Source organism: Gouania willdenowi, chromosome 7 (assembly GCF_900634775.1).
Source record: "Gouania willdenowi chromosome 7, fGouWil2.1, whole genome shotgun sequence".
In the NCBI taxonomy this organism is placed as follows: Eukaryota; Metazoa; Chordata; class Actinopteri; order Blenniiformes; family Gobiesocidae; genus Gouania; species Gouania willdenowi.
Genome location: NC_041050.1, coordinates 34,356,746 through 34,383,972, shown reverse-complemented (window position 1 = coordinate 34,383,972; position 27,227 = coordinate 34,356,746). Strand labels below are relative to the sequence as shown.

Below are 27,227 nucleotides of genomic sequence, written 5' to 3'. Positions count from 1 at the left end.
TGCACATCATATAGACTACCTACACAACTTACAATATGCACATCTGTATCTTACCTAATTATTATATATATTTTTACCTTTTTCCCCTATCAACAGTGCAGCACAGCTCCCTCTGTCTCATGAATGTTGAAATGACATAAACGCTGTTTTTATTTTCCCTCTGTGATGGTCATATACGAGCACAAAGACGCTACTCTTTCACAGAAAAAAAACAAACTGCATGTTCCTAAATAATTTTCTTTTTCTACCCGTTTAATGGGGACAAATAATAAATAAAATGCTGACAAGGTAAAATTCAGAAAGAATTGTGTCTGACAGATTATATTTTATCTTAATCCTAGAAAAGTTTATTTGAAAAACACTAGCAGATAGAGTGTAGCATTGCTCAAGGATAAATCGTAGGTTTTTCACCTTTTAAACATCAAATAAGGACTGGGTATCAATTTTTGATAGTTATGCTGGCTATATGGCTATATTTTGCTGATTTTGTTATTATGTTTTTTTTTGATGACCCAGCATAAATGTATGGCCTTGTGAAGTATATTTTAGATAATGATTTGTGAACAGCAGGTCTTTTTTTTTTTCTTTTAAAAAAAAAAAAAGCTTTTGTGCACTTTTATTACAGTCTTTTTTAGTAACTTTTTAACCTTTTATTTATTTATGTATTTATGAGTATGTGTGTAGAATGTACGGCACACTGTATGCTACTGGGCACTTGAATTTCCCCTTCTGGGGATGAATATATATATATATATTACAAATTATAATTGGCTAAATATAGGAGCCAGACTGGGCGAAGGTAAGGAAGGACTTATCAAGGAGTCTCTTTGTCAAATACTGTTTTTTTTTTTTTTTTAGTTTTTGGAGGAATATGTTATGTTGTTACACGTTTCACTGTATATTTTCTGTAATTTGTATTTTTTTAGGGTGACATTTGAACATTCTGTCCATGAGGACTACAGATGAAAAATAGCCTTCTGGCTAAATCTGGTACAATTTATGTATGAATATTAATGTTAAATAAACCAATAAATAAATAAATACGTATATTTAGATCAGAAGCATCTATTGAGAACATGGCTCCTCATTTTTCGAAAGTTTCCCCTCTTTTCTTCAAGAGTTGTAACCTCTTTCTTCCATTTTTCCTCATTGGACAATTTCACAGCTTAACCTTCTTTAACAATTTGCTAAAAATAAGAAAAAAAACAGATGTCTCTACCTCTGTTCTACATACTTGGACTGTGAAAAGGGTGAGGTTATCATTATGATTTATTACCTGTCTGTCAGACAAGTCGGGTCGGAGGAACAATTATATTTGGCCTCCCGTAACCTTGAAATGAAAAAAACAAAACTATCTGCAATAATGTATTCTAAAGCAGTGTTGCTCAAATAAGGGTACGTGATGGCACGACAGGGGGTACTTGTGAGAGGCAGAGTGGAAAATTAACAAATAAAAGCATGAAAAATATGTGTATTTTTGGTTTAAAATTATAATCATAATAATGATGTTGAAACAGGGGTACTTGAGTCAAAAAAGTTATAGAACAACTGTTCTAAAGCTTTTTGTGCTTTCTTAAAGTACAGACAAGAATCTATTTTATTTTATGGTGATGATGTTTTTGTTGTTAATTTGACCTCCACACATGCGTTTAATAGAAATTGTTTCCAATATTCAACTCTCACACTATGTAATATAAAAAGTGCTCACATTACTAGTATTTACAGTATTTAATAGTGGTAGCACAGCGATATATTGGTTAACACTTCTCTAAAAATATATAAAAATAACAAAAAAGTAAGTCATACGTTTATACTTAACTTCTAATAACATTACGAGGATGACAAAGACTTTTCAGTCATGCAATATGTTTTTTGGCTTCCGTCTTCTTTTTCCCACGCTTCCTTCTCTTCTTCTTTTGTAAAAGAAAACCTGCTTGTGTTTTCTTGTAAATATACTACCATTCACCGTAGCCTGTACACAATGTGTCTTTAGTCTTCAGTCTTATCTTTCTACCACTTCCTTTTCTTCTTCTTTTGTAAAAGAAAACCTGCTCGTAATGAATTGTGAATTAATTACCATTTTCCTGACTCTGGCTTATTATCTAATGTCCTCAATGTTGACTCAACCTGCCCTGGTCACTACCCCATTGTCTAACCTAGCACTACGATCATAAACAGCATGACTGCATGACCAAAGTGATCATTTGTCGCTTTTTTTTGTTTGTTAAACTGCTGTGTCATGATTATTCCTGCTATTTATATTTGCTGTAATTATAAGAGGAGGGGCAGTAAACAGGATGGATGAGGAGAGTTCAGCTGTGTGCGTGGGAGTGAGAATTCATGGTAATTTCATTGTTTTTCGCACCCGACACTGACCAGTTTTAGGTGTAATGAACTTGCTCATTATTTGCCAATCACTGAGTGGTTCCTTTGGCCGTCCAGTGGGGGTTAAGATATATTTGTATTCTTGTATTTTCCTGCAAACCTTTTTTATATCTTATTGCAATATACAAATTACACTTTCATTTAGCAGATGCTTTTATCCAAAGCGATGTACAACACAAGCAGTTGGAGTTAAGGGACTTGCTCAGTATCCCACAGTGATGACCCAGGTTGGGTTTGAACCGGTGACTCTCCTACGGTGTCCACTTTAGGACATCCTCAGGTCTCACAGTGAGGTATCAGATGTCAGGAAAACCTCTGTCATTTGTCAAACCAAACGGCGTCAGATTAAACGGCCCGAGGCTTCAAAATAAAACTCGTCAAACTCAACGGCCTCTTGCTGGAAATAAACATGATGTCATCAGCGTGTGCTGCTTCGGATACAAGAGTAAGTTGAAAGCTGTTATTCATATTTATTTTTAAAGATGAATAAAAATAAACATTTAATTTCATTATGTATTTATGATCAAACAATACACTGATCTATCTTAACTTTAAAAAAAAAAGAGGAAAGAACAGCTTTTTAACTTCATCATGTGTACTTTCAGGTCCTTCAAAATAAAATGCCATGCCATGTTTTATGGCCTGAAAATGTTGAGTCTGATGACTTTTATTTTGAAGCCTGAGGTCGTTTCATTTGAAGGTGTATGGTTTGACAAGTGAGGCCTTTTCATCTGACGGAGGTTTTCCTGATACCTGATATCTCACTCTGAATTCTCCGAAAATGTACACTGCACCCTCCGATTACAAGCCAGCTTCCTGAGACTATTGTGTTTTCATTGACAATTTTTTATGGTTTATACTTTCATGGTTTCCGCTGATTGTTCTTTAAAAAAAAAAAAAAAAGGCAAGTTTTGCAATGAACTGGTTTACGTAGCTTTAATTTCTTACCTCACTGGCAGTGGTTCTCACACTTCATTAGCTCTAAATTTTGTTGGACAAAAATATTTTGCTCTGAGTTCTGTGAAAAAAAACTACTTTAGAGCGCAATGATAGAATGAATGAATGATAACACACATTTTAAAGAATCTCATTTTGTAAATGAGTTGAATCAATCAATATTTAGTATTTAGATTTATTTCTATCGTTTTTATCATTTATGGTCGTCTCCCACCTGGTGCGGAACAAAGACTGACTCTTGCATTTTTAGTTCATGTTCTAATTAAAACAATTTCTATCATAATTTTGTGTGTTTTTTGGTGTCGTTTTGCATATTGTGTTGTTTTTGTGTCTGTTCTTTATACTATTCGGTATACTTTTCCCTTATTTTGTGTGTTTTTGTTGTTGTTTTTGTGTGTTCTTGGTATTATTTAAATTATTCTCTCTGTGTGTATGTTTTTTTTTTTTGGTGTCGTTTGGTTGTTTTTCTGTTGTTTTTTGTGCATTTTGTGGAGATCTTGAGTATCTTTCTCTCATTTGTTGTCGTTGTGTGTGTCATAGTAAGTATTTCTCTCTCTTAGTTTCTTTTTGGTGTCATTTTGTGTATTTTGTCGTATTATTTAGTATATTTTTCTTTTATTTTGTGTGTTTTTGTTGTTTTTTTTGTGTGTTCTTGGTAATATTTAGTATGATTCTAATTTTTAACTAAACAAACCCTGTATAAAAAACATATACCAAACCCTATTTTTCTGCTTCTCTTTCTCTCTGTATTGCCATTACGTACCCATAGGGGTACACGCATTTGAGAAACACTGTATTAACTAATGCAAGTTTTGTTTAATAATTACAAACAGCAGTTTGAACTGCCTTTCTGTGTGACCAACATATTTCTTTGGGTAACAACGTTTCCTCACAGAAATGACAAAATACAACATTATTCATTTCAGTACAATGCAGAATGTTTGGTTTATAATGTCAATGCTGGTAAAAGTTGCAACAGTTGGAGGCCCCAGTTAAAGCTACCACAGAGTATTCTCTATGGTTGTTTTTTTGTGCAGCTATCGGGGAGCAGTGTGCCGTTGTGTCCATGTTTATCGATGAAACGTGCAATGATCTGCAACCTTGAACACAGACATCACACTGTGTGCTCCAATCACCTCCAGACTACATCCCAAAGCTGTCTAAAACTAGAAGCACTCAGATGTAGTCAACATCTGTATTTACATACTCTGATCACTGCCAGTGTCATGACCACCCTATTACTCCGACTGGCGCTGATTAGATATTCTTTGATACAGAGAAATTGGGGCTCTCACAATTCCCTAATAATAAACTTTCGAGCGGTGTAGATAGCACACACACTATTATTCAAGGACTGACACACAGTGCACCCTCAGATAAAGTGTTCCAACCAGCAACCATGAAACAGTTTGATATTCTTTAATAAAAATAAAGATAGGGCATCTGGGTGATGTAGTGCTGAGCTTGTATGCCTCATTACATCAATGTTCTTGGCTGTAGACCTGTGACCTTTTCTTACATGTTCTCCCTGCGCTTTTGTCCTTTGGGTGCTCCACTTTTCTCCCACAGTCCAAATATAAATGTGTCAAATAGAATTTGATATCAGAGTAAGTGTTTGTCTCCAGCTTTGTGAGGGACTGGTGTTCTGTCCTTGGACCTAATGCAAGCTTCTACGGCGCCATTAGACCTCCACAACCTTGTACTGGATAAAGCAGGTGCAGAAGATGAATGAAATAATAAATATTTAAAGATAAAATGCAAAATAATTACAACTACAAACTCTAACGCGGCCCTCGGTTTAATTTCATGCGGCCCCAAAAGTAAATGTACAAAATGTCAGAAAATACTCAAAACAAAAGCAAGAATACAATAAAAATATACAAAGAATTACAACATGGCAGGAAAATACAGTAAAAAAAAAGAAAAACACAGAAAATACTCTAAAAACTACAACAAAAATACACAAAATGACTTAAAAAAAATATAAAATTACAGAAAATGACAACAAAAGTACAGAAAAAGACAATAGAAACACAAAAAAATACTTGTAAATCTCAAAATGACAACTAGAATACACAATGTGAATCCAAAAAACATATTTCACAGGAAAAATAAACAACATAAATGCACAAAATGCCTCATAACGAGCAAGAAAACAACAAACATACACAGAATGACAGAAAAACACACAAAATTACTACAAAAACGTGTTCTTTCCTGTGTTATTGCTCAGATTAGTCATTCTAAATTAGACAAAGTATGGAATGCATCAACAATATCTTAGCAATATGTGACAGATACTTAAATGTCCTATGATGTTTGACTTTTTTTTGACCAATTTTGATTTAATTAAGATTTTGTGGAATAATTTGAAAAAAAAAAATGAAAAATGTTTTTTCAACAACTTACAATTGAATTATTTGGAAATTTACACAATGATTCATGCTTTCTTTGTCACTTTCACATTCTCCTGCGGGCCGAATCAAATGCTCTAAAGCAGTGGTTCTCAAACTTTTTTGGCTCAAGTAGCCCCTTTCTCTTATTTCTGAATCCACGTACCCCCTTTGTCCGACTAGAATATTAGAACATTCTAATCAAGATAATTTCTGTCATCATTTTGTGTGTTTGTGGAGTCATTGTGTTGTCGCTTGTCTGTCCTTTTCATCATTCAGTATATTTTTCTCTTGTTTTGAGTGTTTTTGTTGTTGGTGTTATTTACATAATTCTATTTCAGAGTGTGTGTGTGTGTGTGTGTGTGTGTGTGTCTGGTTGTTTCTTATGCCATTTTGTATTTTTGTGTATTTGTCTTTGTTGTCGCTTTGTGTGTTGCTGGTAATAGAAAGTATTTTTCTCTCTTAGTGCGTGTGTTTTTGGTGTCATTTTGTGTGTTTTGTTGTTTGTTTTTTTTATTCTTCAGCATATTCTCCTCTTATGTGTGTTTCTGTTGTCGTTTTGCGAGTAATATTGCGGTCATATTTAGTGTGATTATCATTTTTAGCTAAAAAATAAACATCATAAAACCCCATATTTATAATGATTTAATTTGATAATTTTCCCCTCGCTCTCTCTCTCTCAAGTTTATTTGTTTATTTACAAGAATCCCCATTATTTGCAGCTTTGCTCAAGTACCCCCTGTAGTGCCATCACCTACCCCTAGGGGTACACGTACCCCTATTTGAGAAACACTGCTCTAAAGGGCCGGATTTTTCCCCCGGGGCTGGAGTTTGACATTTGTGCGCTATACAAACAAATTTGCCTAGCCTTTCCCTCCAGGGCACATTAATGCACATGCTTATATGGATGAGGACTCTGAGGGTCCAGAGTTTAGACAGAATTGAGGAATTAATGGTATTGCATGCCTGCATGGAAATTTGATCAATTATGTATTAACTTTGACAAAATTATAGCCAGTAAGTGATACATACAGGCAAACAAAGTGTACACGCAAGAGATAATTATTATGGATATACAGCATAGAAATATAAAAAGAACAACAGAATAAAATGGAAAATAAAAACTGAAAAATAAGAGTCCACACAAATACATTTAACACCAGACAAACAGGAGCAATGATAATAAAAGTTAAAAGAAGACAGAACAGAAAAAAAATAAGACAAGGACATGTAGACAAGAAGACTATAATAAGAAAAACAGAAAACAACTAATGAAAAATAAGATATAAAAAGATTAAACGTAAGTATCAAGGTTAACAACGTGTGTGGTTACAGTGGAGGAATCGGGACCAAGTGTGACCTTCACCCCACAATTGACTATAAATCTTGGCACATCCAACAAGTCGTTAGGTGTAAATCTTCTTTGCGAGAAGAAGACATGGGGGACAAGTGGTGTACACTGTGTGCCCTGGTTTTTGCCTCCGTTGCCATTCTGCACTTGGAAGCTCACGACGACCAGAGTACAGGTTTGTTTCATTTACAGCAAACTTCTGAAATTGCAGAAAATGATTTACTACTGTTGTGTTTAATTCTCAGAGAGCCTCTTCCACAGGTTGCACATTCATCCTTTATTGTATGATTTTGTTACAAGGAACTAGAATACAACCAAAAAATGCAGTTTATGTAAAAATCAGATACAAACTGTTGATGATGTTAAGTTACTAGAGAAAAGTAGGTATCTTGTCAAAAATGTAAATGCCTTGTGTCTTAAGCTACTTTATGGTAGAGATATTGAAGTTTTTCAGCATTTACTTTATCCACTAGAAATTAAATGATTTAAACTGTAACAACTTGCTATAAACAAAAAACACACAGCAACAACAAAAAAATGACAAATTTTGACAGCAACGTACTGTATTCTACCACTAAAACAATTTATAATGTGGAAAACCAGGCTTTAATGGTTATATTTATGGGCAGCTTACCATTTTACCAAAAAAAAAAAAAAAATTAAAAATGACTGCAGTATACTGTAAATGTCATTGCGTTCTGGGAGTGATTTTTGGATTCACCATGCCGTGGAGAGGAATCGAAGATGTGAGGTTATCGCTAATTTCTTTCTGAGGCTTTTCCACCTTAATCCGGCAAATTACAAGTAAATCACGAGGTAAGTTACAATTCTATGTATCTTTTTTATTGGTCTTTGCTCTCTTTTCTATAATTATTTCCCTTAAACTGAGCCAAAAAAACAAACAAAAAGCTAGCCTGTGGACTTAACATTCAGCAACATTTACTTCACATCATTTACTTTAGAGTACTAAGTCATATATTGTCTTATTTGTAGCAAGAATAATTTTGTGCTGTTTTACAGTTTATTCAATTTATTTTTATTTTAGCATTTTCATGTGAATGTGTAAAATAACAGATAACATTAAAAAAATGTTTTGATGTTTTTGCAGACTGTTTCTTGTTTATGTCTGGTAGTCATAATTTTCTGTGTCATAAAAATAATATTCTCTCTATATTTATATGTTCTGTGCTCGACAGACATGTTCTGCAGTGCCTGATGCAGAGAAAATCCTCACCGTACCCTCGACTCTTCGTCTAATACAGCTCGGTATGTATTCTGTGAATTGAAGCGAATTAATATTGATTTTTTAAATTATACTTCTGAATGTCATCTATGTTTTTTTCTTTTTTACATTTCAGGTGAAAGAGAGCAGGAGGTGGTTGCCTGTACATTGAAATTCATTCAAAGGTAAGAGAAAGTATCAAAAGGTAAGTGTTGTCATAAAATATAATCTTCATATTTGCCACTATAATATTTTTCTAGCTGTTTGGTCATAATATCCAAAATTATTAGGGATTGTTTATCTAAACAGGGGTGTCAAAGTCATTTTAGTTCAGGGGCCAAATACAAAATAGTTTGATCTGAAGTGGGCAGCAGATTTTAGGCGAAAAAATGAGTAGAAGTACAGAAGTTTGTACTTTACACAGTGTATAATGTATACATAAAGTATGTAAGGCGCCAACAATATCCAGGCAATAAGTGACAGATTATAAATTCCTACATACATTTTTATTGATTTTGTGACAATTTTTTATTTAATTTGTTGAATTTATGTGAAATAATTTTAGGAAAATTGAGTTCTTTGAACAATTTGAGATTTAAAATGACTGCAGTTGTGATAAAAAGCATGAGAATATTGCAATCCTCCAAATATTGTTGAGTTTCATTTAATTTGCGTATTTAGAAGGGGTAGGAGATCTGCAACTGAAATATTTGGTTATTTAGACAATTATTTATAATTAATTATTGTGTGTGTTTTTTAAAGTTTCTCCTGCGGGCCCAAATGGATGGTCTAAATGGCCGGATTTGGCCCCCGGGCCTTGAGATTGACACGTGATCTAAACAATTGCATGTAGGCTACATATCTTTTGAAAGCACCATCAGCATCATTATTAAGATTGAGTCAAACAGTTATTTGACATTTGATTTTCCCCATATTTTCTAATTTTCTCATTTGATTTCTAACCAAACTATGAACTCAGAATACTGTGTTTTTCAGGTGATTCACTGGAACCAATCCACACGGAGCGACCAGGACCAGCCGTGGCAAGATCTCATCTTCAGAAAGGACTGGGAGAGAGTTGTTCAGAAGAAGCCCGTTGCTGCAATTTAAATAACTATCTTATCCAGTACATGTTGTGCAGAAGATCTCATTAAACTTCTTCATCAAGTAAATGTGCCTTTTTTAATAGATATTGACTGTCATTAATAATGACTGCTCTAAATAACACGAGACGGTACTTAGAGACTAAAGTGAAATTCAATTCAATGTTATTGTGGATACCTTGCAATAGCACAAACTCCATAAACTACGAAACTATTTTAAAAATCACAAATTATTAGTTTGCCCTGGCATGTCCCTTAAGATTTGCCTTGCTTTGCAGAAGTTTCTGCAAGATGTTTGCCATTTTTGTTCTAGATTCTGCTGTCTCAATGGTTTTTCTGTGATGAGCATCTATGTGCACAACTCTCTACTCAAGGGAGAAACTTTGACCTCTTTGAACCATTGACCATGTTCTTCTAAATGGACAGATTTGACTTTGGAGGAAGATGTTTGCCCTAAAGCCCTCCCCAGACCTGGTATATGCATTAGCATGTGTCATACCCACCACGACTGCCCTGGAGATGAAAAGTGCTGCAACGTGGGATGTGGACGCCAGTGCATCAGCATAGTTAAAGGTAAGAGAATAAATGCATGTAAATATATAAATTATTAAAGACCGTATCAACCATGTAGTGTAAAATATACAAATCATCATTGCCGATTAACAACTTCACACCAACACATCTTAATTCTTGTGAATGTCTTTTTCCCCACTAGAAAAGCCTGGAAAGTGTCCTATGCTGCAGTGGAAGGGACCTATTTTAAGCTGTCCGCAACCATGTGCTACTGATGAACATTGTCCTAATAGGGAAAAGTGCTGCAAAATAGGGTGTGGAACAACATGTGCACCCCCAGTTTTTGGTAAGATATACAATAATATAATATGGAAGTGCTTTTTTTCTGTGGTTGTTTTACAACTTTACAACTTTTTTTTTTTTTCCTAAATGTATTTTTCATCTTGATCTTTGTGTCTGTTCTTTAGTCTTAGTCCATTACATAATATTTGTTTTACCCATAAATAATAACTAGGGTCGTCTTATGTATGTTTAGTTTAGGTGTCCATCTCTAGTGTAAAAGGAGCTACTGTCCAATCATCTGTTGAATAACCATTCCTACATTTTGATGCATTCCTGCAGAAGACAAAGCTGGAAAATGCCCTCCTGTCTCTTGGAGACCACAGATCAGCCTGGCCAAATGTCCCGACACGTGCAAGAATGACCATCACTGCAAAGATGATGAAAAGTGCTGCCTTAAAGGATGCGGACATACATGTGTGCCCCCATACATTGGTAAGTTTGCATAATATTAGCAAGTCTCTAAATGTCAACATATCTACACAACTCTAGCCTGTGTGAGGATGACATTTGTATTACTATCCAAAAATGCATAAAAGTCAATAAAACCACAGGACTGATACAATTAATGATTCAGCTAATGGCAGTGATTGATATCTAAACAATTCTACCTTAAGAAAGCAAGGAAAATATTTAAGAATGAAAAAAACAATTAACAAAAAAATCTAATGTTGACATGTCTATTGATCTGCATATTTTCCAGATAATATCAAGAATTCCATTCATTTATTTCAATAAAAAAAAAAATCTAACTTTTTACTTTTCGAATAGCCAGTTTATTAACTCTCTGTTCATTTAAATGTTTATTTATTTCAGAAAAGAAAGGAGGTTGTCCCCATGCACCTTTGTCATTAATGCTTAAAGGCTGTGAAGACAAGTGCACTAAGGACAGTGACTGTCCAGACCACGACAAGTGCTGCAACAGTGGATGTGGACTCGTGTGCACCAGTTACTGTGTCGGTGAGTTGAGACATTAGGAGATCCTGCACGTCCTCTCAAGTTACTTATTATTCTATTTTTTTATGTAAAAAAATATTTCTTTAATATTACAATCACAAAAGACATCGTCATTGATGCAGTTTTCTCCCGAGCTCCTATTCCTTACAAATCTATGCCCGATAATCTCAAAGACAATAACCTCACTGCGTCTGTGCATTGAGAAATGGAAAAACTATGTCTTTTTATGAGACGTCTCTTTTTTTCTGGTCTTGTTTGCTGGTTATATGAAACCTAGCTCTCCTTCCAGTCTACTCACTATATCATGTTTATTTGAATCTCATTCTACAGATCAAAAGCCTGGCGAGTGTGCACCTGTGTACTGGAGATCCTTTATTAAGCCCTGCATTGATAAGTGCCTGTTTGACAATGAATGCCCTAAGGATTTAAAGTGTTGTCACAATGGATGTGGCCGTTCATGTGTGCCCGCATACCACGGTAGGAGAAGACAACGTAAAATGAACATCATTTATGTTAATAAGAGTGTGATTATAGTGGAGATTAAAAACAAACAATAATTTCAACCTCTTTCCTTTCTTTTGGGAGTAAATTATGTTTGATTTATTGATCTATGAAGCATACACTGTGATTTTATCCAATGAAAAATGATTATGGTTTAACAGCTTTAATGCATTTTTTTTTTGATAAATAAAAAAGAAAGTTGTTGACACTTAATTCCTTCACATAAAGAGCTTTGTGAACTTCCTTATACCTCGACTAAAATTTAAACTGTCAAATCTGTATGTCTTTTTCTGATTTTTTTTTTTTTTTTTGAAAAATGTTCCTCTCTACAGAAAAGCCAGGAGTGTGTCGTTTGTCTGGGAATACTGGGATCTGTATTCACGAGTGTGCTAATGACCACGACTGCCCCGACAGTCAGAAGTGCTGCAGCAATGGTTGTGGACAACAGTGCCTGGAACTCAGAACAGGTAGAAAAATACACATCAGCTTCTGTAAAAAAGACAATAACCCTGTCGCTTTAAGCTAAATGATGTCTTTGTTGTTAGCTAACTTTCCATTCATTTGAATTTGTTTTTTTTTGTCTTCAGAGAAGCCTGGACAGTGCCCACATTCACCTTCCATAATGCCCTGGGTCAAGTGCCCTCCTGACCAATGCGTCGATGACTTCCAGTGCCCTGCAGACCAGAAGTGCTGCGTCGATGAATGTGGCAAAAAGTGTGTGGACTTATGCAAAAGTAAGTTGAGCGATTTAGCTAATTTCCCTACAGTTTTGTGTATAACTTATTTTTTATCTAGTTTACCTCCATCGTGCTTTAGTGTCTGCAGTGAAAGTCTTTTTTTTTTACAAATGTAATTCCTTTTACAGACGCAAAGCCTGGAGTATGTCCACCTGTGTTCTGGAAAAAGAATCCTAAACCCTGTCATGACGTGTGTGCTGACGACAGTAATTGCCCTAATAATTTCAAGTGTTGTCACAATGGATGTGCCCGTGTGTGTGTTCCCCCATACAAAGGTAAGTTGTAAGACCATTGTAGTCAATTTTTACCTGTTGGATTAAATTAGATTATGGCAAAATTGAAATCGAGAGTTGTGTTTGTTTGGCTTTAAAATGTTTTAATTTATAATTAGTTGTAGTTTTTTTCATTTCAGTGTTTTAGTCTCTCTTACGTACATTCTGTATTAATTTCTAAAGTAGACAACTTGATTCATGTAGAGCAGTTACCTCTATCCCTCAAATTTAGTTTCTTAAAGCCAGCGTGAGTATCAGTGCGTAAAATTTCCTTTGGTAAAAGTCAAGGTTCCTTATCATAACAAATACATCATGGCTGTTATATGTGTTTGCTTTGCTATGGTTTCCAGCTGTATGACTTTCTAAATGAACTGATTTTAGATGCCTGATTTGAAGAAAAGCGTTAACAAAATATATGTATTTTTCCTACAGAAAAACAAGGAAATTGTGTTTTGCCTGAAAACCCTGGGCCATGTGTTTTTGAGTGTGCCAACGACCATGAGTGCCCTGGTGTAGCAAAATGCTGCAGCAATGGTTGTGGAAAACAATGCCAGGAACAGGAAACAGGTAGAATATTTGACAACTGGAAAACATGTATAGTTTTTCTTATTGTAAACTTTTCAGTATTAATCAAGCCTTTGTGTCTTTATTTTTTTTATTATAAATGAGCTGTAATCTGTCTTTTGTATTAGTGGACACCTTTACTTTAATTGATGCAAATAAATGTAACTTCAATATTCTATATATTATTCAAGTTAATGATCAGGAGGTTTTTTTTAGTATAGAAACACTAACTAATCCTTTTTCTCCAGACAAACCAGGACATTGCCCTGATTTAGCTCCAATCTGGGGTGGGAACCCATGCAAACAAAAAGATCACTGCTCCAATGACCACGACTGTCCTGGAAAAGAGAAGTGTTGCAAAAGTTTCTGTGGAAAGAAGTGCACAGGAGAGAGTTCAGGTGTGAAACTTTACTTAAAGTTCACTGTAAAAAGTTAAAGGAATGTTTTTATATCTTTTACATCTTTGGTCTTATACTAACGGACTCTCTCTCCTTTCAGCAAAACCAGGAAACTGTCCATCGTGGCTCATACACTGGGGTCCAGATTTGTGTACCAAAACTGACAAATGTTACAATGATCGTGACTGCCGTGGTAAACTGAAGTGCTGCTACACTCGTTGTGGAAAGATATGCACGGACATTAACAGAGGTGACTTATAACCAAATTCATAAAATCACTGTAGTTGTGGATATAGCTTCATAAATATGCTGACTGTCATTAATGGTCTGTAATGAGGCAAAATGTTAAACTGTTTAGATTCCATAAGGTTAAAACAAACTGCTCGTAAAGAACTACTTTCATTTCTTGTCCTTAATTTTCTTTCTTTTAGCATTTATTGTCTTCTCACTCGAGCCTGTTTTTTTTCTTCCTCAGATAAACCAGGAACGTGCCCTGTTCATGTTCATCAGTATGGTAACCTACATTGTGAAAAAAATCAGGACGAATGTGAACATGACAATGACTGCCCTGTGGCAGAGAAGTGCTGCAAATCTAAATGTGATAAGAAAGAATGCCAAAAACCACGCAAAGGTGAGTTTTGAATGTGAACCAGTCTTGGAATTGTTTACGTTGCATTACTGTATTGTATTCTTTCTATTTAGTAAATGCATAAATTAGTATCCAGGCAACCTAATATGCAAGAAAAGTACCCTTTCATATCTCTCTTTGATTGATTTGCTCCTTTAACAAAGTTTAGATTATTAAAACTTCCATGCCGCATGTTTCCACAGTCTTTACTGTCTTTGTGAAGCCTTGTTTTTATTTGTTAATGTTGTATTAAAACATAGTGCATGTTTCCCATTCAGCTTTTTTCCCCACAGGATTATATTGTTTGGATCAGGATTCATCAGTAAAGTGTAGTTTACTATTATTACCAGTATGAAAGTGATTGATGATATTGGATTATATTTTTCCTTCAGAAAAACCAGGAGAATGCCCAGCTTTGGGTCAACAATGGGGTGCAACTCCATGCCAAAGAGTCGACAAATGCCTCAATGACTATGACTGCCCCAAAGATGAGAAGTGCTGTGATTCTCGCTGTGGACAAGAATGTACAAGACTAAAAGGTAGTGATTTATGAACCAATCAACATAATCTATCAACTCGAGTAGCTTCTTTTTACCTTTATGTAGTGTAATCATAGAGAGATTAAAACTGCTCTGCTTTCACTATATCCTCCAGAAATGTATCTTTATTTGTTTATAGATTATTCAAACATACGTTAGGTTTCCCTGACAGTTTCCATTTCATTTGGTGGTATTATTCAAACTGTTCCTCATTCAAACAAGTACAATACTTAACATGTAATGCATGCTTTAGCAAGTTCAAGACAAGCCATCTAAAGCTAGTTGTTTAACAAAAAAAAAAAAAAAAAGGGAAAGATTTTTCTAGTATATCTCTAATAAAGTATAAAATTGTGTTGTTTTTACACTGAATTTTTTCTTCCTCTTTTTCTCCCACAGAAAAACCAGAACAGTGCCCTGCTGTGCTCTCCAACCCAGGTCCGGGAAGCTGTAAACGAGTTGACAAATGCCATAATGACTACGATTGCCAAGAAGATCAAAAGTGCTGCAAAACCAATTGTGGACTTCAATGTGTGAATATTCATGGAGGTAAATTTATGAACCAATCTGAAAAAAACATTCCAAATAGAATTTTTTGCCAAAAATGTGTTTTTTTTTCCAATTGTTAATAAGATTAATGGTCGATCATTAAATATGTTGGGATATAAAACACTGTTATTTTTAAAAAAAACAAACCAATCGTGCAATCGTATTGAGCTCATTTAGCATGTGGACGATCAAACCTCTTTGAAATTGGAGCTACTTTCGTCACCCTGGTAACTACAGTAGGTATAGTCTTTACTATAGTATACTGTCAAAAAATCTTATTTATATTGTTTTATTTCATATTCTATTGTATTTGTATTTCCTGATGTAATACTCTAAATCTCGTCAGTTTTTCTGTTACTAAGCCAACAACAGTAGGTCTTTCAAAGATTTAAGGAAGTTAATGTAAAAAAATAAATAATAAAAAGGTGCAGATTCAAGTCTTTAAAAGTCAATGTTTCTTTTCTTTTTCTTTGTCTTTCTTAGATGTAGAAAAACCAGGGTCATGTCCGTCTTTGCTCATCCATTTTGGTGGAGCTCCATGTCAAAAAAAGGACAAATGTCATCACGACTATGACTGTCCCGAAGACGAGAAGTGCTGCATAGGTCGCTGTGGACATGAATGCACTGAAATTCACAAAGGTAACTTGTAAATCATCTTGCAAAATCCTTTATGTACAATTGCCATGCTTTTTATAACAGTGAGTCCATGAATGTGTCTAAAAATGTAGTTTATGGTCCAATCTGGATTATATTTCAAGTACAATCGCATTATTTTACGCTCTCGTTGAGTCCTACCAATGCTGCAGGCGGCCTTTATTTTAAAAGATGACTGCGTATCAAATGTCTAAAAGGGAATACATCTCATACTGATACTGGGTTTATTTTGCCTCAGGAAAACCAGGATCCTGCCCAGCTGACATCCTTCAGTGGGGTGAACCTCACTGTAAAGCACAAGATGAATGTCACGATGATTACGACTGCCTGGATGATGAGAAGTGCTGCAAGACTCGTTGTGGATTCCATTGCATAAATATAAATGGTAATCAAATCCTGAAAACATTACAAGTAAAATTTCCTTTTTTTTAGTGTTGCATTCATAAATGTGTCTTAATGTTGCTTAATTATGTACATTTGTAAAAACTAGGTGTTGTAAAATAAGAAAAGATCTAGTTTCTGGCTAGTACATTTTTTTGTTTTTGATTTTAGGTAGTATTTTTATGATACGTTTATGTCATACAAACATAAACAAAATGTAATTTCTCACCCAGAAAAACCAGGAAAATGCAAAGCTGGACTCAGTCACTGGGAACCACATCATTGTGAAGTAATTGACAATTGTCACGATGACTATGACTGCCCCAAAGATGAGAAGTGCTGCAAGACTCGCTGTGGATTTAAGTGCATAAGTACAAATGAAGGTATGAAGCAATTGGAAAAACATTTCAAATAGAATTTTGTATAATCCCATTATAGGCGTCTTGGCAAAATATAGAATAACTTTATGTAGAATACCAGATTCCTGCAATTCAACTGTCCTATGTTTCTATTTAGATTTTCTATCATATATTTATTTGTCTAGTACTAATACCAAGTTGTTGTTTTTTTTCTCAGAAAAACCAGGAAACTGCCCAGATGAGCCTCAGTGGGGTAAACTTCACTGTAAAATACATGACCAATGTAACAATGACCATGACTGCCCCTACGACCAGAAGTGCTGCAAGACTCGCTGTGGATTTGAGTGCAAAGACGTTCAAAGTCCAGGTAATTTATGAACTATTGTGGAAAAACATTACAAACTGCATTTTAGAGGATACAGGATGTAACAATATTTCTCAGAACCCCTTTTTAATATTGAAAATCTTCTTGTGATTGTGTCTTTGCTGTATCCATAAAAAAAATCTATATAAAAAATAGTGTACCATTATCAGTAGAGATTGTTACGTTTTTGTTGTTTTACTTTGAACCATTGACAGCATTTTAGCCATTTAAAAAATATAAATATATTCGGGCATGGTCGATTTATTATAAAGCCATAGTGTGGCCGAGTATTTTTGTGTAGAATACAAGTTAAAATATAAATTGTAAGTATTTTCTCACACAGTATGTTTATTTATTGATTTTTCTCTCCTTCAGATAAACCAGGACAGTGCCCTGCTGCACTCCTTCAATGGGGGCCAGAATACTGTAATGTAGTTGACAAATGTCACAATGACTATGACTGCCCCGGGGATGAGAAGTGCTGCAAATGTCGTTGTGGACTTCAGTGCGTTGATGTCAATAATGGTGATTTTTGAATCAATTTTAAAAGAGCTTCAAGTACATTGGTAAACTTTGTTTTTACAAAACGAGTGTTTTAGTAGTCTTTCTATTCACAAGAACATGCCAACAGATTTGGTTTAATCAGGTTAAAAACTACAACGTTGTATCTATCCTTTCACAAGTTGGTTAAAAAACAAACTCAGTCGCCAGATTAAGCATCAACATTTGTATATTACTTTTTAATTGACCATATTTAGATTGTTTCTTCAAATGTGCAGCTACAGAAACAAGGTTAGAGTTAAAAACAAAACAATTACGGAGTTTTAGCTTCAAAAGTGTGATTTGCACAATAAACGTATGAAATGAAAATGTTGGTGGTTCTGTTTTTCTTCATTTTTCTTGTCCTCTGCTCATACTGCTTTTCTTCCTCCCTCAGAAAAACCAGGAGAATGCCCAAATGAGTATCAGTGGGGTAAACCTCACTGTCAAGTAAATAACGAATGTCACTTTGACTTTGAATGCCCAAAAAAACAGAAGTGCTGCAAGACTCGCTGTGGATTCAAATGTATCAATGTGCACCAAGGTAACTGATTAACCATTCTGGAAAACACTTTAAATAGAATATCTATTTTTTTCTTCCTTTTCCTTAGTTCTAAAAAAATGGGTCTTTTCATTTACTTTATAATCAAATAATGATGTGTAATTACCAGAACAAGTAAAGTGCATGTTCCTTGGTATAGAAAACTCCTGTTTTGCCTATCCCAGTATGACATGGTTAAAAACACTGCACAATGTGCGGTTTAATAAATATCTATAAAGGCATAGTCATCTCATATAATGCCATAGTCTGGAGTCTTTGCAAAAAATGTATTCTAATGTAGAATACCAGTTTTCTGCAAGTCAACTCTTCTGTTTCTATTTAGAATTTCTATCATATATTTCTTTGTCTCATACCAATACTGGTTGTTTTTTTTCCCTCAGAAAAACCAGGAAACTGCCCAGATGAGCCTCAGTGGGGTAAACCTCACTGTAAAATACATGACCAATGTGAAGATGACCATGACTGCCCCTACGACCAGAAGTGCTGCAAGACTCGCTGTGGATTTCAGTGCAAAGACGTACAAAATCCAGGTAATTTATGAACTAATCTGAAAAAAATATTGCAAGTAAACAACTGAATTTTAGAGGATACAATATGTAACAATACTTCTCAGCACCCCTGTGTTATACTTAAGATTTTCTTGTAATTGTGTTGTTTTAAGCTTTGCTGTATCCATATAAAATAGTGTACCATCATCAGCATAGTTGTTAAGTTTCTGCTGTTTTACTTTGGGCAATTGACAGCATTTTAGCCATTGAAAAATCCCTCTAGAGATGACTCATGATAAAAATCTATTCTGTCTGGCCGATTTATTATGAAGCCATAGCGTGGTTGAGTATTTTTGTATGGAATACAAGTAAAAAAAACGTGTGTTTTAGTAGTCTTGGTTTTATACGGTTACAAACTACATTGTACCGATAATTTCAGCAGTTGGTTAAAAAAAACCCTGTTGGCATCAAAATTTGCATTTGAAATTAACACTTTTTAATGACCATATTTTGACTGTTTATTTACTAATGAAGTATGAATTTACACAATAGTAAATTTAAAATAAAAATGTTGTTAGTTTTTTTACTTAATTTTTCTTGTTGTATATTCATACTGATTTTCTTCCTCTCTCAGAAAAACCAGGAAACTGCCCAGATGAGCCTCAGTGGGGTAATCCTCACTGTAAAGTGCATGACCAGTGTAGGAATGACTTTCATTGCCCAAAAGATGAGAAGTGCTGCAAGACTCGCTGTGGATTTAAATGCAAAGAAGTACAAAATCCAGGTAATTTATGAACTCATTTGGAAGAACATTTAAAATAGAATTTCAGTGTATTCTTTTTCAAGTTTTCAAAAATGAGTCTTTTTCATTCACTCTTAATACAGATAAAGATGTGTAATCACCAGAACAAGAAAAGTGCACTGGTTTCTAAATGTTTCTATTTAGAGTTTTTTTTGTAGGATGATTCTAAGCATTTTTTTATTTTATCTTTTTAATTATTAATCATTTGACAGACAAAAAAGTTTGAGTTTTAAGCCTCACACTTTGGATTTGCATAATTAGGCGTAAAAAATGCAATTTTATTTTTTGCATTTTTTCTTGTTCTATGCTCATACCGCCTCCTCCTGCCTCAGATAAACCAGGAACATGCCCAGCTTGGCTCCTTAATAAGGGGCCCGATTGCATTGACAAAGTTGACAAGTGCTTCAATGACTATGACTGCCCTGGAGAAAAGAAGTGCTGTCCAGCTCGCTGTGGACTCAGATGTGTAGAATTAAACGAAGGTGATTTATGAACCAATCAGCAAAGTCATTCAAATAGAATAACTGTCTTTCTTAAATATGGATGCTTTCATTTTTTTATAGGGTTGTCGTGAGGGTTTGTGTTATGTAAAGAGCTCCGGTTTCACAAGATTATTATAATTTGCACTGGTTTAAGTAATGTACATTGTACTTGGGCCAGATATACAAAAAAAAAAAACCTTTACAGATTCCCACAATTACTTTTAATATCATAATATCAATATTATAACGTAAAAAGTTTGGAATTACTGTATCAACAAAATAAACAAAGCATTCTTTCCTAAGCTTTACAAAAAACATACTTGAATTTTCCAGCTCTGGATGAATCCTTTCCACTTGGTAATATAACTTGATATTTTATGTAAACAGAATGAAGTGCTGTATTGCTCGTTGTGGACGTAGATGTACAAACATTCAAATGGGTAAATTATCATCCAACAGTTCAATTGAAGTGGAATTTCAGTAATTTTGTGTTTAGTTTTACACTATATTTCAATCTATATAAGTGATGGTCAGTATTCTTATAATCAGGTAAACAGGTCTGGTTTGGAATGGTCGTATTTGGGCAACAGGCTACACATTTATTTATTTATTTTCTTCATATTTCATAACTCTTTTATTGAGAGGATAAAAAACTTACAAGCTTGAATTTAAAGATGTTCAATGTTTGGAGGCCTTTCCACTATGTAGCCATTCTCTATAGCCATTCTCTCCACGATTTGAGAGTCTTTACACAGAATAAGGAGGGATATTTGTTTTTAAGATGTAATTTATCTCTCTCTTTCAGATAAACCAGGAACGTGTCCAGCTAAAGACCCCCACTACCATTCACCCCAATGTGAAAGAGTTGACAAATGCCACGATGACCATGACTGCCAAGATAAAAAGAAGTGCTGCAACTTCCAATGTGGACGTGAATGCGTGCATCCACAAAGAGGTAAATAATGAACCAATCAGCAAAATGTTTGTAGAATATCCATTTTTTTGTATACCATGACTATGAAAATTGTGTGGTATCTAAGCAAATTTCACAAAAGCAGGTAATGTATAGAGGTAGCTAAGCTTCAATCTAAGGTATAATGGCAGCATTATTTTAAATATTAGAAATTTGAAGGTTTTAAGAAGTGAGACATTGTACAATTGCACTGAATCTGTTTTATTATTGTCTCCTACTCCTATTAAATTCTTTCTTTAGAAGGAAAACCCGGAACGTGCCCAGATGAGCCAAGACACTTGATCCAGGACAACTGTGAAGTTGTTCACCAATGCTCCAATGACTACGACTGCCCCAGACAACACAAGTGTTGCAGCTATTCCTGTGGACGTCAATGCGTTCAACTACACAAAGGTGATTTCTCATGAATTTCTGTTACTAGAAAAAGTCAGTATTTATGACCATTTGTGTGTTTTACTCAATGTAACTGTTGTCATCTATTCATGTAAGTGATGAGAACAGTTGTTATTTACTTGTTTCAGTATGAAAGCTCAATACCTTACTTTAGAGAGGAAGACTCCAGAAAAATTGCAATGTCATTGTCTACAATAAGCTGTGTATTTGTCTATGTGTTTGTGTAACTTTATCAATTAGTATTGTTGTAGTATGCTATTAAAACTACTTAATGTATGCTGTATTTTACAATTTGCATGTGTTTGCTCATTGCTCATTACTTTCTCCAGGCAAACCAGGATCGTGTCCAGCTAAGCGCAAATTCTTCAAGCAGCATGGAAAAAACTGCGGCAACAACTGCTCTACTGACCATGATTGTCCCAAAAGAAAGAAGTGCTGCAACATTGGTTGTGGACTTAGATGTCTGCGCCCCACCAGACAACGTGAGATATATATCTTTTTTATTTAAGAAAAGAGGAAACATTCAAAATGAATAATTGTAAATATAATTTGCACTATTTTAAAAATGAGTTTTATAAATGTGTTTCTGTCTTTGCTTTTTCCAGATTTCTCACCAGGGTCACTCTGCAAGTTCCTTGGCCAATGTTAAGGGCATCTGACGTGATTTTCCACATAAGCCAAAGTGCTGGATTGATCGACAACATATGCTGTGTTAATCCATCATCAAGCATTTACATGGATTGATGTGTAAATTCTTATCCAAATCCTGTTTTCCACCAAACTCCACTTGGCTCTATAAACTATTTGTAATTATTTGTTCAGTTTAGCTTTAAATAGAGCCCATGTAGTTTTACTTTCTTTAGTTTGATTAGATGTCTTGTCTTTAGTTAAACATTCATATAAATGTTTTCATTAGTGAGATCATCCCTCGATGTAAAGACAAAGTAACATGATTCTTCCTGCCAATAAATTCCCATTTAATGCATTACATTTAAATGTGTCATGAATGTGTCATTATACTCTGAAGGTTTGTCTTACATTTAACAACTTTTTATGTTTTATAATGATCAAGGTATTAAAGTTAGGGTTGGGGGTCTCATTGACACAATTCCACTTTGGTTATTAACTAATACCATCACTAATATTGATAAGATTCTCCCCACTTAGCTTTGGCAGCATGTGTAGCCATTGGAAAAATCTTCAAACGTCATTCATAGGAATCTGTTGACTGTTGCTTTCCCTGTATAAAAAGAGAATCTCTAGTCTTGAAACCATTGCAGAGCTATAGATAAACAGGGTTGTTAAACTACCAAAAAAATGTAGTACATCTAAAAAACTAAATACACAAGTGGAAAAGCTGCTTTAAAAAGGCTTTCCAAGGTGAACATGGAGTCCAGCATTGACACAAAACATATAAAAGTTTAGGATATTCTTTCAGCAAAAAGTTGCTGAGACTAACTTTTGACAAGTATAATACTTCTCATGACTACAAAAAAGCTATTTACTACAGAAAATGTAACAATGACTTTAAATGCCCCAGAGAAGTGGAGCGCTGCAAAAAAATTAAGCAAAAGGTGATGAACAAATCAATCTGAATAATATTTCAAGTAGATTTCTCTGTTTTTGAACATAATTTTTATTAATTAATCTGTGTTCATTGATTCAAACCTGCTTCAGTGGGTAATTACTAGAGCATGTATATTAATCTGGTTGCAAAAACCTTTAACAAACTCTTGAGCCCACAAACAGACTGCGAGTTTGAACAATTAAATGTATATTGCAAATGGCCAAACAAATTTTTTACCAATTTTTTACAACAAAGCATCAGGTTCATAATAAAAAATGTCACCAAGAGAACATGTGCTGTTACTTTGAATTGTTTTGCCTGCCAAACATTCATCCATTTTATCCTAAATCTGCAAAAAAAAAAAAAAAAAAAAAAGAAAAGTATTGGGGGAGTCCCTGAACAAATTCACCTGTCTTATATGTGTTAGCAGTGTGTTTTTAATATTTATTTTTGTCTCCCAGAAAAACCAGGACTCTGCCCATCTTATGACCCAAACTTTCGTATGCTCTACTGTGAACAAACTAATAGATGCCAGAATGACCATGACTGCTGGAGTACTTTAAAATGCTGCAACTTTCCCTGTGGAAGTCACTGTGCACCACCACTACAAGGTGATTCATGAACAACTCAACAAAATCCTGAAAGTAGAATATCTGTCTTTTTGCTCTTTGTTTCCAATAACAGTGCATGTTTTCTCCATTTTAATATTGGTAGCGTGTAATCATCTATACAGGTAAACTACTCAGGTTTCAGAAGGTGAAAACAAGTGTCGAGCTTCCACTTCAGTATCCTTTTCCCTTGGTCTTTTTGCTTGTATGAACACTGTCTTGTAAACAGCTGGTATATTAAATGAAAAAAAGATGTATATTTTGTACAGACATGACATTCTTTATCCCTCAGATAAACCGGGAACGTGCCCTCTTGACCTGCTTTACAGTGATTCTTCCAAATGTCATGATTGGAGTAATTGTGACAATGACCACGAATGCCCCAGAGGAGAGAAGTGCTGTAACACACTCTGTGGACAAAGATGCAAAAGCCTAGGTAAAGATAATTAACAAACCAATCTAGATCATCTTTCTAGTAAGTTTTATTCTTGCCACTTGTCCTTTAAGAATAACTGTAATTTCAAAATCTACAGGAGCAGGACACATCAATTGTATCATATTACTAATAAAAATATGTACATATATTGTGTACTGAAAGTGAAAGTTGTTAAGATCTGGTTGTGCTCAATTTTGGTTTACTAGCGTGCAACTTTATTAGTGAAGCAAAAAGTGTCACTAGTAATAATCATATGCTAAAAGTGGGGCGAGGAAAGCAAATTCAGGGTTGCCATTGGCTTTGGAAAGTATTAAAACCCATCAAGGTCCTGGATTAAGTTAGAATCCATCCAACTTCATTTGCATTAGGTCTACTCATACTACTAGTTAATATTTTGGCTTTACTAGTAGTACAAGTAAACTAGACTAGGCTTACTAGTCTAGCAGTAAACAAAAACTGTTTACTAGTAAAGTTTTTATACCCACTAGTGCACGAGTATTTACTGTAAATGCTTTTGAGTCTCATTCCTACCACAAGTCCTTCACTTTAGAAATGGCTGCTTTATTATAATCTACAAGAGCCGATATATCATCAATGCTATGCTCTGTATACGTCTTATGTAGAATAAGAAATGTTTTAATGTAGAAAATCAAGGGTTGTACTGATACAAGATTCTTTATTCGTCAGATAAACCAGGAACCTGCCCACGTGAGCTGCTTCATATTGACTTTTCTCATTGTCACGAATGGAAGAAATGTGACAATGACTATGATTGCCCTGGAAAAGGGAAGTGCTGCAACACTCCATGTGGACAAAAATGTGCAAACTTAGGTACGACGTCCAATTATACATCTCCACCAAGTCTATCGCCCATGAAACCCACTCCACACTTTCAAACTGTCTCTGATATCAAAACATAGCTCCAAGAAAACTTCCTGATCTTAAACAGTAACAAATCAGACATACTCCTCAATGGTCCAACCTCCCTCACTCAAACAGCCTCTGACGTTCACCTCACCATTGATAACTCTACCCTGTGTCCCGCCTCTCAGTGCCGTAACCTTGGTGTCATTTTTGATAATAACCTTTCCTTCAACCACCACATCAAACAAATCATGAAAAAACCGCTTTTTTCCACCTCAAAAAACATCTCTCGCCTCCGCCCTTCACTTTCCTTCCCCGTTGCTGGAAACTCTAATTCACGCCTTTATCACATCCCGCCTTGACTACTGCAATAGCACACCTCTTTGATACAACCTCCACACTCTTAAATAAACTCCAATACATCCAAAACGCAGCTGCCCGCCTCCTCACCCACACCCGCTCCCGTGACCACATCACCCCTGTCCTCCAAAACCTCCATTGGCTCCCCGTTCCTCAGCGTATCGAATTCAAACTCCTCCTTCTCACCGATGAAGCCCTTAATAATTAGGCCCCCTCCTACCTCTCAGATCTGCTCCACCCCTACACTCCCTCAAGCAGCCTCCGCTCCTCAGATGCAAACCTCCTCACTGTCCCCAGGACCAAGTACAGAACCTGGGGGGATAGAGCTTTCTCTGTAGCTGCCCCCACCCAATGGAATTCCCTACCAAGCCACATCCGCATCGACCTCCCATCCTTCAAATCATTTCTCAAAACTCACCAGTTTCATTCAGCATTTAATGTTTAACCTAACCCTAACCCACCCACTCACTCACTTTTTTTCTCTGTCATATTTTCTTGTTGTTTTTATGCTGTAAAGTGTCTTTGAGGGTCTCGAAAAGCGCTTTAAATAAAATGTATTATTATTACTATTATTCTTATTATTATTAATATTATTATTAAAGGTGACAAACAAACCATTCTGGATTATCTTTGTTGTAATTTTAGAGGTGTTTTAAAATAGAAAATCCAGCTTTTCATAATTAGTTTTTTTTTTTTTTTACTCAAATAGTTGGTTTGATTTGAACTGATATAAGATTCTTTACCCCTCAGATAAACCAGGAACGTGCCCTCGTTTGCACCTTCACAGTAGTTCCTCTAATTGTTATGAATGGAAGAAATGTAACAATGACTATGATTGCCCTGGAGAAGAGAAGTGCTGCAACACTCTCTGTGGACAAAGATGTGCAAACCGAGGTAAATATAATTAACAAACCAATCTAGATCATCTTTCTAGTAAGTTTTATTCTTGCCACTTGTCCTTTAAGAATAACTGTCATTTTAAAATGTACAAGAGCAGGACACGTAAATTGTATCATATTATTAAAAATATATGTATATATATATGTTGTGTACTGAAATGGAAAGTCGTTAAGCTCCGCTCGTGGTCAATTTTGGTTTACTAGTGCGCAACTTTATTAGTGAAGCAAAAAGTGTCACTAGTAGCACCAGTGAAACAAAACGTGTCACTAGTAAGCATCATATGCTAAAATGGGGGCGAAGAAAGCAAATTCAGGGTTGCCATTGGCTTTGGAAAGTATTAAAACCCATCAATGTCATGGATTTAGTTAGAATCCATCCAACTTCATTTGCATTAGGTCTACTCATACTACTAGTTAATATTTTGGCTTTACTAGTAGTACAAGTAAACTTGACAAGATTTAATAAAAGCTGTTTTACTAGTAAAGTTTTTAGACCCACCAGTGTGTGAGTACTCAAAATCGTCTACTAGTAGACAACTTTGTGTTACTAATAGTACTAGTAGACTTAAATATTAAAAAAAACAAAGCCTTACTGTAAATGCTTTTGAGTCTCATTCCTACCACAAGTCCTTCACTTTAGAAATGGCTGCTTTATTATAATTTACAAAAGCAGATATATCATCAATGCTATGCTCTGTATACGTCTTATGTAGAATAAGAAATGTTTTAATGTAGAAAATCAAGGATTGTACTGATGCAAAATTCTTTATTCGTCAGACAAACCAGGAACCTGCCCTCGTGAGCAGCTTCACATTGACTTTTCTCATTGTCATGATTGGAAGAAATGTAACAATGACTATGATTGCCCTGGAGAAGGGAAGTGCTGCAACACTCGTTGTGGGCAAAAATGTGCAAACTTGGGTAAAGATGAACATAGTTTCATTTACTTGCCTTTCTCTATTAAAATCAGTGGTAATGTGTAATCACAACAGCACTTTGTGAATGTTAAATGTTCTCGTTGAGTCTCACCTCTACCAGTAGTCCTTCACTTTAGATTATTATCAACAAGAGCCGATATATCATGGAAGTC

At 35.0% G+C, this 27,227-nt stretch overlaps 2 protein-coding genes and 1 long non-coding RNA gene across 3 annotated transcripts in view; 2 read left to right on the top strand and 1 right to left on the bottom strand.

The window, feature by feature from the left end:
* The window catches only part of LOC114467258 (TOX high mobility group box family member 2-like), a 262,292-nt gene that overhangs the window by 197,568 nt on the left and 37,497 nt on the right, over positions 1-27,227 (bottom strand). The gene's annotated exons all lie outside the window — the stretch shown is intronic.
* On the top strand, positions 8,252-9,421 carry LOC114467261 (uncharacterized). The gene is made up of 3 exons (XR_003674502.1): positions 8,252-8,352; positions 8,445-8,493; positions 9,305-9,421. It is a non-coding gene; the product is annotated as an uncharacterized LOC114467261 (long non-coding RNA).
* On the top strand, positions 9,900-22,174 carry LOC114466935 (multiple epidermal growth factor-like domains protein 11). Its single transcript, XM_028452812.1, has 25 exons — positions 9,900-9,984; positions 10,127-10,270; positions 10,546-10,698; positions 11,080-11,223; positions 11,551-11,697; positions 12,054-12,188; positions 12,309-12,455; positions 12,587-12,733; positions 13,163-13,297; positions 13,543-13,692; positions 13,793-13,942; positions 14,168-14,323; positions 14,713-14,859; positions 15,256-15,405; positions 15,889-16,044; positions 16,298-16,444; positions 16,674-16,823; positions 17,017-17,166; positions 17,539-17,688; positions 19,388-19,537; positions 19,888-20,037; positions 20,843-20,992; positions 21,251-21,403; positions 21,733-21,885; positions 22,009-22,174. Exons 1-25 carry the CDS (start codon positions 9,900-9,902, stop codon positions 22,050-22,052), a joined length of 3,543 nt encoding a protein of 1,180 aa, XP_028308613.1. The 3' UTR covers positions 22,053-22,174.

Coding starts and splice junctions, on each gene's coding strand:
- LOC114466935 (XM_028452812.1), top strand. CDS start 9,900: ATGTGTCATACCCACCACGACTGCCCTGGAGATGAAAAGTGCTGCAAC. Junction 10,271..10,545: donor ATGTGCACCCCCAGTTTTTG/GTAAGATATACA, acceptor GCATTCCTGCAG/AAGACAAAGCTGGAAAATGC. Junction 13,693..13,792: donor GTGCACAGGAGAGAGTTCAG/GTGTGAAACTTT, acceptor CTCTCCTTTCAG/CAAAACCAGGAAACTGTCCA.